Here is a 13,746-nt window from a genome sequence, read left to right as displayed (position 1 = left end):
GAATCAGTCCATTTAAGGTACCACACTGCTGGAAGCTAGATTTTCCTTAATGAAGGGCCTCTTGATTTATAAAGGTCTGTGGTCTTAATAATTCTTTTCTTTGAGTTCCATAGATGGAGATTCTTGGTTCTGAGGTTATCTTATGCATGCACAGTGTTGTCTCTGTAAAATAACTCAAAGTTTGATTAATCAACAACCTATTTAAGGAGGCAAAACCAGTTTAAGCTTGTCAATGTTTTATGTGCTGTTTCAATAGATGGGCAGAGACTAGATCAAAGGCATGAGTTGGGGGGAAACATTTGACTTGAAAAGCTTGGGTTTTTAAGAATGGAATCTGTGGGGACCATGTTCACAAACACACCTTTAATGGTCTGTGTGTACGGGAGTTGATAAAATCATTTCCCAAGAATATCTATGCTTTCTGTGAAATAGGACACAGAAGTCCAGAAATTAGAGGAAGAGATTGCTGGAAAGAGTAAAGTTTAGGGCCTGAGGAGGATCAGAGGTGGAGACACTCCTTAGACAAGCAAAGAGCAGTCGGAGATGTCTCAGTGAGGCTACATGAGGTAACTCTCCCTGTCTGCAGATGAAAGCACTGCTCTTAACAGCACAGGTGTGGAGAAGTTTTCCTGGGATTGTCCAGCTTCGTGGGCTGTACCTGGTGTTTGCAGGGGAAGCATATGAAGTTGAGGGTGCTGACAAGAGAATGACTGGATTCTAGACTTAGTGATGAAGGAAAATGCGGTCAGTACAGTGTTGACAGTGATGAAATAAAATTCATATTTTAAGGCCAGACAAGAAATATCAGAGGTTTGTTTTTTTTCCTTTTTTTCCTGCTCATTGGACCTCTTCCCTTTCTTCTGGCATGCGCCGGGCATCTGCACTATGCATTAACCAGACCTCACCAATAGCAGACAGGCCTGCTCTTCTGGCTCCAGCAATGCAATGACTTAGAAGATAACATTCCTTTCTCAATCCTGTCTGAGGTCACGATGACAAACTACTAGCCCTGTATGTGCAAATGTCTTTGGTGAACTGTAAGTAAAATGCTGATAAATAATTTCCTTTAAAGATAGAAAATAGTATGGAACTGACTGTGTCAGACCACCTGGGGAGATGCTGGGCTGAACCCAGTGAAAGTTCTTAGCTTAAATACTTTGGCATCATGGGACAAACTGGTCATGAAATGCCTCCCACACCCTGGATGAAGTTAAGACCGAAAGGGAAGGGATTGTGAAATAAAGAATGTTGCCCACCTTCCAGTTCTCTCCAGGGCTTGACGTCATTGACCTACAATAAATACTCTCTGAAAGGAATTCAGGGCGAAGATCAGGATGACGCAGACACTTTGTGCTCTGGGAAAACTGGCAGGACAGGCCCTCAGATGGTTAGCTATTTTCAGGAGAAAATTTTACGAGCCCAGTTTCTTGCATCTTCCCCTAAGTAGAAAAGCCCTAAAACCATTAACTAAGATATATGTTTCTTGAAAATAGAAGTACCATTGTGCCAAGATGTGTGCGTGATTGCACACACCCCTTTGCCAAAATCATGTCTGTGCTGCCCCCCTCACCTCACTTCTTTAGAACAATCCTTGCAGTTTTCTGAGAGACTGTCTCCCAGATTATAATCGTCAGGTTGGTACAAATAAAATTTTCCATTCTTTCTTAGAATGACCATTGATTAACTTTTTGTCAAGAATAACTTCAGAGAAGTCGGGGGAAAAAGTCTTGTAGGGGCTTCATGAGTGTTACATGTGATAACATACAAAACATTGGTGGACACTGTGAGGGCTGGGTCTGTAATTTTACCCTACTTAAAAGCTACCCAGTTAGCCTGCTGTAGGCTGCTGGCAGAAGTGACAAGATTTTTAAGTCAAAAGCAGAGACCTTAATTACTCACTTTATTACCTTTTTTACTTTATTATTATTTTTTATTTTACTTTATTATTATTTACTTTATTATTTTTTACCTTATTATCACCTTTATTACTCAGCCAGAACTTCCTGTTCATTTGGATTGGTTCTCTGTGTTCTCCAAGTCCTATGGGGGCAACACAAGGCCTGTGAGAGACACTTGCACACACAATGGGTTAAGTTGCAGGACTTACCACTAAGTTAAGTTTGGGGATTTACCACTTTCTTATAAACAGAAGCATACTCTTGGTCCAGGGGGAGTAACTACCTCAGAACTCAAGGTTATGTGCTACAAACACAACTCTGAGGAATGGCTTTGGCTAATGAGTGGTCAGAGCTTTGCATTCTCTGCACACTCCGCAAACATGCAAGGATGCTCAGAATACATGGCAGATTGCTTCTCCCATTAAGTATAGTATCTGGCTGGTGGCTCAGATGGTAAAGAATCTGCCTGCAATGCAGGAGACCTGGGTTCAAACCCTGGGTTGGGAAGATTCCCTGGAAAGGGAATGACTACCCACTCCAGTATTCTTACCCTGAGACTAGGACGGGAGACTGGTGGGCTACAGTCCATGAGGTTGCAAAAAGCTGGACACAGCTGAGCAACTAGCACTTTCACTAGATGATAGCAGGTTTTTAACAATATTAGCCATGATGGATGGCCATGTTGTTATTCATGATTAAGTTGAATCCTATTTAAAATTGTGGGGAAATAAATGGAAGAGCCAAAGATCCACAGTCTTGGGTATATGTATTTCACTCACAGGGACTTGACATTAAACTCCAGCAGAATGAAAACTCTGGTGTGTTTGACTTATTTGTAGGTGAAATGCAAAGAAAATAAGAACGACGAGTTTGTGAATAAATCTGTTATAGAAAATTCTTAATACCATGTGAGTATGAAATGTGAAAGAACATCATGATGAAATGGCTAATGTAAATCATAATGTAATCACATTTCTGAAAACACAATGGATAAATGTGAGGTGCAGAGAAAGAACTCTGCACAAAATATGGCTAAGCTAATCTTCGTATACCATTTACTTAAAAATTCAAAAGGAGACAACTAGATATATAAAACATGAAAATGATTTTCCAGAATTGTTCCAAAGTCAAGGGAATGAACTCAATGACCTCCCTAGACAGCTGAGATTTTGTGTAATGATCTATGACCTAATTTGAATGTTATATAAAAAAACACACACTTCTAAACCCAACCATCGGCTCATTTTCCTTGGATTCCTTCTCCAGCTAAACCAGAATAGGGATCCTCTCCACTCTGTTCTTATGAATTAGTCTAGCCTGCACTTGTTCCCTTACTCTCTGATGTCAAATTCTTAATGAGATTGACAAGGCGTTCCCAGTCAGAGAGAAGGAGTGTCCTTATAACTGAATGTTCAATGAAACCATTATCCTTTATGTGCTTTGATATTAATCTTAATTGAGGGGCTATTTTCTCAGACTCTCTGGATGAGGACATGGGTTCTGGAGGATCCTGGGAACTGCTTTTGTTAACACCATAAGATTGTCCCTCCCCAAGCCTCTCTCATCCCAAGCAAATATTCACTCTCTACGTCCTTGTACAATCCATAGTCCCTAATCTAAAGTTACTCAGGCTTTTATTTCTAACTACAACTGTAAAATCTTTTTACAAAACAAAACTAAGCACAAAGATGACACAGAATCAAGCCTCACTCCCCTCCAAACAAGTCAAATTGTGGCATAACTGTCCTCTAAAGTGCATCATTCTGGTTCACAGGTCTTTGTCCAAGTGTCTCTATTTCAAATTAGCCAGTTGGAGTCACCTTCTGAATTTGGTTTGTGAAGGATTTGGGATAGATGACTTAAACTTCAAATGGATTTGCTAGCTCAGCCGGAGCACTGATTGTTGGGGTGGTTGAATAACGTAAGCCTTAGGGCTACACGTGCAGTTTTACCAGGTTCATCTTTAGGCAGATTCCAGGTTCCCAGGAGTTCAAAGATCAAATGCAGCATCTCCCCTTATACATTATGAGGCTGAAGGGTAAAGAAGAGCAAGTCATCCCAACTATATCAACATAAAAGCTTCCGCCTGGTGCAATGGTGTGACTTTCTAATCTTTCACCTACATACTATAAAAGAAGTTTATTTTTAGGAAGTTTCTGCCTACTACTAACTTTATGTAAATGTAATTTTTTTACGTGGGGCTTTTTAAAATTTGTAAACCTCCCCAGTCATTTCCTCCAAGGACTCAGATTGCAAGAACACTTTTAACATTAAGTTAAAATAAACCCATTAGCTTATTTAGGAAAATTACTGAAAATGAAACAACAGGAGGAGGCTCCTCCCAGCCCTCCTGTCTTTTTGAATGTGTGTACTTCATATAGTGAAGATAAAGTCTCCTCAGTCTCTGGTGGCTCAGGTGGTAAAGCATCTGCCTGCAATATGGGAGGCCCAGATTCCATCCCTAGGTTGGAAAGACCCCCTGGAGAAGGAAATGGCAACCCACTCCAGTACTCTTGCCTGGAAAATCCCATGGACAGAAGAGTCTGGTAGGCTACAGTCCACAAGGTCACAGAGAGTCTTGTCTTAGAGCTTAACAGATCAGGATGAACTAATTCTAGATTGCAGCCCTAAATCAATGATACACAGATCTCTAAAATAAAACTTGATGAGAAAGGAAATTCTAAGAGTGAAGACTATCTTCCAGTCAATTAATCTCATCTCTCTCTTTCATATTCTAGAATTGTGCAAGATATGGATATTTCAAGTCATGGTGAGCTCTGGCAAGGAGCCAATGAATCTCTGCTCCAGCATGGAGCCAGGGGAATGTACTAGGGAAGATAAGAAATCTGATGATTAGCAGAGATACCTGGTCACTTTAGTCCTACCCCGCCTCCACTATTCCAGGTGTGAACTTGCTTTTTTAAAAATCCTTTGAGACATGATACTCCAGAGTTGATTGGTTCAAGCAAATGTGATATATACAAAAATTCAAAAGCATCAGTTCTTCAGTGCTCAGCCCTCTTTATGGCCCAACTCTCACATGTACATGATTACTGGAAAAACTATAGCTTTCACTATACAGACCTTTGTTGTCAAAATGATATCTCCACTTTGTAATACGCTAGCTATCCAGACTTTTCATAGCTTTCTAAGGAGCAAGTGTCTTAATTTCATGGCTGCAGTCCCCATTCACAGTGATTTTGGAGCCCAAGAAAATAAAATCTGTCACTAAACAGACCTGCTAAATGATCAATGACTGGTGTGTAACTCACTAAACCAAAATATTATCTTTTAAGATGTCCCACATGGAAGACATTACTCTAGGGTCTTTCATTTTTCAGAGGATGCATATAGGAGCATTGCCCTTGCACAAAAATCAGTTAAATCATTTTGCTCAATGGGAATATTTAAAATATTCTACATGAATCCTAGTGACTGTCTCCTTCTATTTTAAATGGCTGCTGCTGTGGGATTATGTTCTCTCTTCTTGACATGCCAAATATAACTCTGTAAGTGATGGAGAATGCTGTCCTGCGCAGACAACCTCATGGCTCTTTTGGCAATTTAAATGTAGGCATTTTAAAGCTTGAAAGCTGCATTATTTTCATCCTAACTCAGGGTGTAGCTTAGTGGCCAGAATTGAGAAGCGTGTGCCATTGATCAGGTGGATTTTTGCCTATCACTTCAAAAGTGGAATAGATTTATGAATTTAGTATCCTTAGAGTAAAAAAAAAATATATATATATACAATATATATATACAATAAAATATTAGCCATAAAATAATATAATATTGTCATTTGTAGCAACATTGATGGACTTAGAGAATATCATGCTAAGTGAAGTAAGGCAGACAGAGAGACAAATATTACATAATATCACTTGTATGTGGAATAAAAAAAATTATACAAATAAATTAATCTACAAAACAGAAGCAGACCCACAGATTGTTGAAAACAAACAGGTTGAAACAAACTTATGGGTACCACAGGGGGAAGGTGGGGAGGCTAGAGAAGGGGGGAGGATAAATTCAGCGAATGGTATTAACAGATTACTATACATAAAATGCATAGGTTGATAGCGCAGTTGATAAAGAATCCACCTGCAATGCAGGAGACCCCAGTTCGCTTCCTGGGTTGGGAAGATCCGCTGGAGAAGGGACAGGCTATCTACTCCAGTATTTTTGGCATTCCCTTGTGGCTCAGCTGGTAAAGAATCCATCTGCAATGCAGGAGACCCTGGTTCGCTTCCTGGGTTGGCAAGATCCCCTGGAGAAGAGAAAGGCTACCCACTCCAGTATTCTGGCCTGGAGAATTCCATGGACTGTATAGTCCATGGGGCCACAAAGAGTCAGACACGACTAAGCAACTTTCATTTCACAAGGATTTATTGTATAACAGCGATCTATATTCAATATCTTACAGTAACCTATAATGGAAAAGAATCTGAAATATACATAATTGAATCACTTGCTGTATACCTGAAACTGACACAACATCATAAATCAACTATGAAAGTGAGTGTTAGTCGCCCCGTCATGTGACCCCAAGGACTGTAGCCTGCCAGGTTCCTCTGTCCATGGAATTCTCCAGGGAACAATATTGGAGTGGATTGCCATACCCTTCTCCAGGGGATCTTCTCAACCCAGGGATCGAACCTGGGTCTCCTGCATTGCAGGCAGATTCTTTACCATCTGAGCCCCAAATTAACTATACTTCAATTTAAAAAAAAAGAGCTGCTAACACACACAGGATTGTACTTTTGTTGGTGACCACATTTGGTAAAACAGCTGGCATACCAGTGTCGCAGGAACAAACACGTTTTCCTTTTGCTGTCAGTTCAGTCGCTCAGTCATGTCTGACTCTATGACCCCATAGACTGCAGCACACCAGACCTCCCTGTCCATCACCAACTCCCAGAGGTTACTCAAACTCATGTCCATTGAGTCAGTGATGCCATCCAACCATCTCATCCTCTGTCATCCCCTTCTCCTCCTGCCTTCAATCTTTCCCAGCATCAGGGTCTTTTCCAATGAGTCAGTTCTTCACATCAGGAGGCCAAAGGATTAAAGTTTCAGCTTCAGCATCAGTACTTACAAGGAATATTAAGGACTGATTTCCTTTAGGATGGACTGGTTGGATCTCCTCACTGTCCAAGGGACTCTCAAGAGGTGGCCAAAGTATTGGAGTTTCAGCTTCAGCATCAGTACTTACAAGGAATATTAACTACTGATTTCCTTTAGGATGGACTGGTTGGACCTCCTTACTGTCCAAGGGACTCTCAAGACTCTTCTACAACACCACAGTTCAAAAGCATCAATTCTTCAGCACTCAGCTTTCTTCACAGTCCAACTCTCACATCCATACATGACCACTGGAAAAACCATAGCTTTGACTAGACAGACCTTTGTTGGCAAAGTAGTGTTTCTGCTTTTTATTTATTTATTTTTTTTTCCACTGGAAAATAATTTTATTGAGATTCTACCATCTGTACAATCTGTTCTATTAGGCCCCTTCTTCCTTGGCAATTCGGTCCTTCTTAAGTGGTCCCATAAAGGCTTTCTTCTCCTCCACAGTCTGGAAGCGACCATGACCAAATTTGGAGGTGGTGTCAATAAATTTGAGGTCAATCTTCTCCAGGGCCCGGCATTTGTTCTGCACCAGCAAGGACTTGCACAGAGTGAGCACTTGCTTCTTGGTTCCCACCACACAGCCTTTGAGCATGACGAAGTCATTGGTCACCTCACCATAGTGGACAAAGCCGCCCAGAGGGTTGATGCTCTTGTCAGACAGATCGTAATCAGTAGAGCCATTGTTCTTGATCAGTTTGCCATCCTTGATGAGGTAGCCCTGACCGATCTTGTAGATCTTCTTGTTGATCTCAGTGCGGTGATGGTAGCCTTTCTGCCCAGCCTGAGCCACAGAGAAGGCCACCCGGGCGGGATGCCATGCCCCAATACAGGCAACCTTGCGCAGCCCTCGGTGGGTCTTACGGGGTAGCTTCTTGGTATGCCAACGGCTGGTGACCCCTTTGTAGCCTTTGCCCTTGGTCACCCCAATGACATCAATCATCTCATCCTGGCCAAATACTTGGTTGACAGGGACCTGCTGCTCAAGCCTCTCGCGGGCCCAGTCCAGTTTTTCAGCCACAGTGCCTCCGTTCACCTGGATCTCCATGAGGTGGGCCTTCTTCTGGCGCAGAGGAAGCAGGCGCATCTGGGTGTGGGCAATGACACGGATGACCTGACAGCACTTCTTCATGCTGCTGAAGTCCCTCTCCAGTTGCTTCTTGCCATCTACGTCCTGCCACTTCTTGCAGTATTTGGTGAAGGCCTTCTTCTTAGATTTATGCCAGTTCTTGTAGAAATGCCTTTTGCACTCGTCGCTGATATGCTCAGCAAAGATGGTCTTAAAGGTCCGGAGGCCTCGGGGTGTTTCCACGTAGCCCACGATGCCCACAATCACCATGGGCAGAGTCTCCACAATGGTCACAGCCTCCACAACTTCCTTCTTGTTCACCTTGGACCCTGGCCTATCGACCTCCCTCACAATGTGGGTCATGCCAGCCTTGTAGCCGAGGAAGGCGGTGAGGTGCACGGGCTTGGAAGAGTCATCCTTGGGGAAGCTCTTCACCTTCCCGCGGTGCTGGCTGCTGCGCTTCCGAGGCAGGAAGCCCAGGGACCCATGCCTGGGAGCGGAGAACTTTCTGTGAGACATCCTGCCGTCGGAAGCTGCCGGTAGAGCGTGTTTCTGCTTTTTAATATGCTATCTAGGTTGGTCATAACTTTTCATCCAAGGAGTAAAAGTCTTTTAATTTCATGGCTGCAGTCACCATCTGCAGTGATTTTGGAGCCAAAAAAATAAAGTCTCACTGTTTCCATTGTTTCCCCATATATTTGCCATGAAGTGATGGGACCAGATGTCATGATCTTAGTTTTCTGAATGTTGAGTTTTAAACCAACTTTTTCACTCTCCTCTTTCACTTTCATCAAGAGGCTCTTTAGTTCTTCTTCACTTTCTGCCATAAGGTTGGTGTCATCTGCATATCTGAGGTTATTGATATTTCTCCTGGCAATCTTGATTCCAGTTTGTGCTTTATCCAGTCCAGCATTTCTCATGATGTACTCTGCATATAAGTTAAATAAGCAGGGTGACAATATACAGCCTTGAAGTACTCCTTTCCCGATTTGGAACCAGTCTGTTGTTCCATGACCAGTTCTAACGGTTGTTTCCGACCTGCATAGTTTTTGCTATAGTAGAAAGCTAAACCACCTGCTGGTTTAGAGATGGCAGTCCTTTGTAGGAAGTGTGGATAGAAGAAAAGATCAGATCCTCATTAGGTGGTCCTTGCTCTTTTTCATCTTTTCCCTTTCCCACAGGGAATCTAAGTTCCAGCTCAATCATTAGCATTGTCTTCTTCCTGACTGGGAGCATCCTCACATCTCAAGTGACTCCAGTGTCCAGGCATTAGATGCTTCTGTGTTAAATGAGAAAAATTAATCTGAACAGCTTATCTGAAAGAAGGTCCATTGTGAAATCCAGCCAAAAACCCAAAATAAGTAGGAGTGATATCTGTTAGTGAACGAATTAGGTTATCTGAGGTGAAGCAAATCCAGAAGAGCGGGATCTGGAAGGTTGTGAATGTGCATTATGGTTCCTAAAAAGCTACATTACTGTGGGTAGAACCAAAGCTGGGTGGTGTTACATAAGAATTGTCATGTAACACAGGTGTAACACAGGGATGGGGGTGAGGTGGGTGATTCTGGGGAGTGACTTGGGGGCTCAGAATCCATTTTTTGCCTAGATTCAAATGTGGGAGTTAGACTTTCAGCCTAAAGTAGAGAATAAAAACAACCCTGTCATGGCCATGAAAAGAACGCAAAATGCCAAATGTGGAAAAAACCCAGCAGCAACTTGCTTAGGTAACAAGGTGGGCAGAGCACTGAGACAGATGGGGATGGAGAGAGGAAATACACACCATCAGATAAGCTGTTACTTTGGCAATTAGGGGCAAATATTTTGCTAACTATATTGGAAGGAAGCAAAGTCTTCTTATAATAGCAAAATAGATACACAAAAGTAAAGTAAAATGTATATAATTCTGATATTCATGCATTGTGCTGAGCAGAGTACTAAGTGCTTTGTCACATTTTAATTAAAAACAAAAACAGAAAAGTCATGAGGAAAGCATAGATAAGAAAACTGAGGTTTACCAAGGTCTTGTATCTCCAAAATCACCCTGTTAGGAAGTGGCAGAACTAAGACATAAACCCTGGTCTCTTTCATTCCAAACACATCCTCTAACCACACAATTAAACTGAATCCTCTGAAGTGTGTTAGCTTTGATCATTGTTTCCACCTGAAACTATCATAACATCGTTAGTCAACTATGAAAGTGAAAGTGTTCGTCTCTCAGTCCTGTCTGACTCTTTGTGACCTCTATGGACCATAGCCCACCAGGCTCCTCTGTCCATGGGATTCTCCAGGAAAGAATACTGGAGTGTGTTGCCATGCTCTCCTCCAGGGGATCTTCCCTACCCAGGGATCCAACCCGGTCTCCTGCATTGCAGGCAGATTCTTTCCCATCTGAGCCACCAGGAAGGCCCAAATCAACCATACTTCAACATAAAATAAAAAGTTAAAGGATAAATAAAATGTATCCGTTTTGGAAACAAGAGCCTCGGGAACAGGATACGACTAGGATCAGCTACAACATTTACGGGACTCTGTGCAAAGTGAAAATGTGAGGTCCCTTTCCAAAAATTACCAAAAATAGCGAGAGAGGCAGCAGAAAGTATGAAAGCACAAAGTGTGGGCCTTCCTCGCTGGGGCCCTGTATGACTATGCAGGCCACGTGCCCGTGAAGCTGTGCTTGGACTTGCCTTTAGAGTATGCAACTGAGACCCAAGGTGGGCTGTTTAAAGAACACGAACTAGGCAAGAGAAGAGGAATCCAGTGCATCCACAAGAGAGAACATTAGCCTCCCTTTTCCCAGCCTCCTTCATCAGCTGAAAGTGGAAGCGTATATAAGAAGTACATTTCATTGTATTTGTAGTTTGTGACATATGGATTATACAGTAAAATAAATGTAGAATTCAATTTCTCTCCTTGTTTCATAAAGTTCTCAAGTTATACAACTGTTCCAGTGCTGTTCTCTGGACTAAGTCCTTCCTGACCATGGCTGTCAAGATTCTGGTGACCCAGGTGTGTGAAACTAGGGACACTGTCCTGTCCCACCCCCACGCCTCGCTTGTCCTCTCCCACAGGTGTGGCTTTTGTCAGCCGTGTGGTGTGATTTCAGGCCCAGAAGATGCCACATACACTCCCTACGATATATGGGTACGCCCCTGCAGCCCTCACACACCCTCAGCTTGTGCAGAAGGGACTGAAGCACAGAAGTGAGGCGGTCTCGCACCTGATGCACTTTCATGAACGCCGTGCTCCCTGGGCAGAACCATGAAGCTGTCAAACTTGGGTACAAATCGCTTCTCTCTGCAGCTCCTCTCACCTACCAGCCACCCATTTCTCCTTAGCGTGCAGCCTCCTCAGGGGGCCCTTTATTCCCACTATTCCTTTACCTCCTTCAGATTGGCTCATTTCCCCATCAAGCCCAGACCTGCCTCATCCCTTCTCTCAACAGGTCGCAGCTGACTTCCCTTTACTCTCAGGGCTGTCCCATGTGATTGGCCAGGAGGAAATTAATCTCCTGCCCTCATTTGTGCTAAGACTAATGGTTAACACTAATTTTATGGATTGCTTTCACCTTAGCTCAAGGATGAGTGATGAGGGTCCATTAGGTACCCAGGCTGAAGCTTTGCAAGCGATATCTTCAACAGAGGAGCTATTCCTACTGCCTTTGACTGACATTGACAATAGTGTACTTATTTCACAGACAGAAAAGTCCTGCTCTGTGAGAGGCAAGTGAAAAAAAACAACAGGCAATAAATATTTGTTCACTGTTAAAGGAAAGCTTCAATGATACCTGGTTTGCTTACCAAATGTGGCAGGTAAGAAGAAAGATAATTAATGCTGAAGATGAAGTGAAACTGACACTTATACAGTGCAAGAGAATAAACTGGTACATATATTCTGGAAGGAAGTTTGGCAGTTTGATGGTGATGATTAAATTATACAAATACATATATGTACACACATTATATAAACAAATGTTGTATATATGTATGCATGTGAGCATGCTCAGGCACTTCAGTCGGATCCAGGTCTTTGTGACCCTTTGGACTGTAGCCTGTCAAGTTCCTCTGTCCATGGGATTCTCCAGGCAAGAATACTGGAATGGAATGGGTTGCCATACCCTCCTCCAGGGGAACTTCTGGACCCAGGGATCGAATCTGTGTCTCTTGAGTCTCCTGCATTGCAGGCAGATTCTTTACCCACTGGGCCACCTAGGAAGTCCGTGTGTGTGTGTGTGTGTGTGTGTGTGTGTGTGTGTGTACACACATACATGTATATATATATACATATACACACATGTATATATACATACATACAAATACTTGAAGGACTTAGATGTCAGCCAACAGTGCCCTGTGGAGTCTGACCCTGTCTGCCTCTCCAGTCTCATGTTGCCTCTTTCCTTCCAGCTCTGAGTCTATCCACACTGGCTTCTCTCAGCTCTGCAGCACACCTCATGTTCCCTGCTGCATGTTATTCTTTCTGCCTGGGTGGTTCTTCATCCATGTTTTCACCAATCATTTCTTGCTCATCCTACAGGCCTCAGTTTAAGAGTCACCTCCCCAGGAAGCCTTCTCAGACCACTACTCCTCTCCCTGGACCCCCTAAGACTGGACACACTCCCTTATACTCTACTTTTAGGGACTATATTCCTTTCCTTGTGCTACTTAGCCTAGTAAGTCTTGATCCTCTCCTTTTCATGGTTATGTTGTTCATCTGTCTCCTCTGGTGAACTGTAAGCTCAAAGAGAGCAGGTTTGTGTTCACCTTTCCATTTTTGGTGCTTAGAAAAGGACCTGGTATTTAGGAGGGGCTCAAGAAATACTTGTGGATTAAATAAGTAAATGAGATTAAAATCCACTTTAATTTTCTCCTTTGTACTTTCTTGAATTTTTCAAATTTCAACAATCATGGGATACTTTTATAATAAAAAGACAATCATTTTTTAAAAGCTTTTCCTTTCCTTTGAGGCTGCAGCTATTCTCTGCAGTCTGCTGCCTTTGGCACTGATTCCTCTGACTACTACTGTTCTAGGCTAGCCTGAGCCATGGAACAGGATTATGCTGCATTGTCTGAAATTCTTCCCCAGCTGGAGACAGTCTTCCCTGCCCATCGCCTCTGAGTTATTGGCCACTAAGCAGAGGCTTTGGACTCCTGCTGTTACATCTTTCCTGCCCTCAGAGGTGCAGCCTGGTTGCTCCCATGACTCAGCAGATGACTCTTGGACAGAACTGTGTGCGAAGTGTGTCTTGCCAGCTAACAATGAGACAGTGGGGTTTGACTGAGTTCAAGCTCTGCTCTAGTGTCTGAGGATATATCTCTTGGCATGAAACCATCACACATCACTCCACTACACTCCCCTTTATTAAAAAAAAAAAACAAAACACCAAAACCTACAGTTATTATGACTTTTCCTATTGAGTCAAACCTTATCTTTTCCAGGGAATTAATATGAGAGAGTTAATGGTTTCAGTTTGAGACTCAAGTTCCTACTTTCTTCCTACAAGCTGACAGCATAAATGCAATAATGGTTGTAGCTTAGCGAGAGTAATTTCTCCATATGGCACTTCAGGTGGCATTTGAGATATTTTTAATACTTCTGGCAGGCAAGTTAAAAAAAAAATCTTTGCAGCCTGTTAATATTTTACCAGCCTCCACA

General features: G+C 42.7%; 1 protein-coding gene across 1 annotated transcript; it reads right to left on the bottom strand.

The window, feature by feature from the left end:
• Positions 1-7,122: 7,122 nt before the first annotated feature.
• Positions 7,123-8,636, bottom strand: LOC122704517 (60S ribosomal protein L3-like). The gene is made up of 2 exons (XM_043919299.1): positions 7,391-8,636; positions 7,123-7,133 (listed from the first exon to the last, which is right to left on the bottom strand). Exon 1 carries the CDS (start codon positions 8,611-8,613, stop codon positions 7,402-7,404), a length of 1,212 nt encoding a protein of 403 aa, XP_043775234.1. The 5' UTR covers positions 8,614-8,636; the 3' UTR covers positions 7,123-7,133; positions 7,391-7,401.
• Between the last annotated feature and the right edge of the window lie 5,110 nt (positions 8,637-13,746).

Source organism: Cervus elaphus, chromosome 12 (genome assembly GCF_910594005.1).
Source record: "Cervus elaphus chromosome 12, mCerEla1.1, whole genome shotgun sequence".
In the NCBI taxonomy this organism is placed as follows: Eukaryota; Metazoa; Chordata; class Mammalia; order Artiodactyla; family Cervidae; genus Cervus; species Cervus elaphus.
Note: the sequence above shows the minus strand (reverse complement) of the source record. Positions and strands in the feature narration are given on the sequence as shown.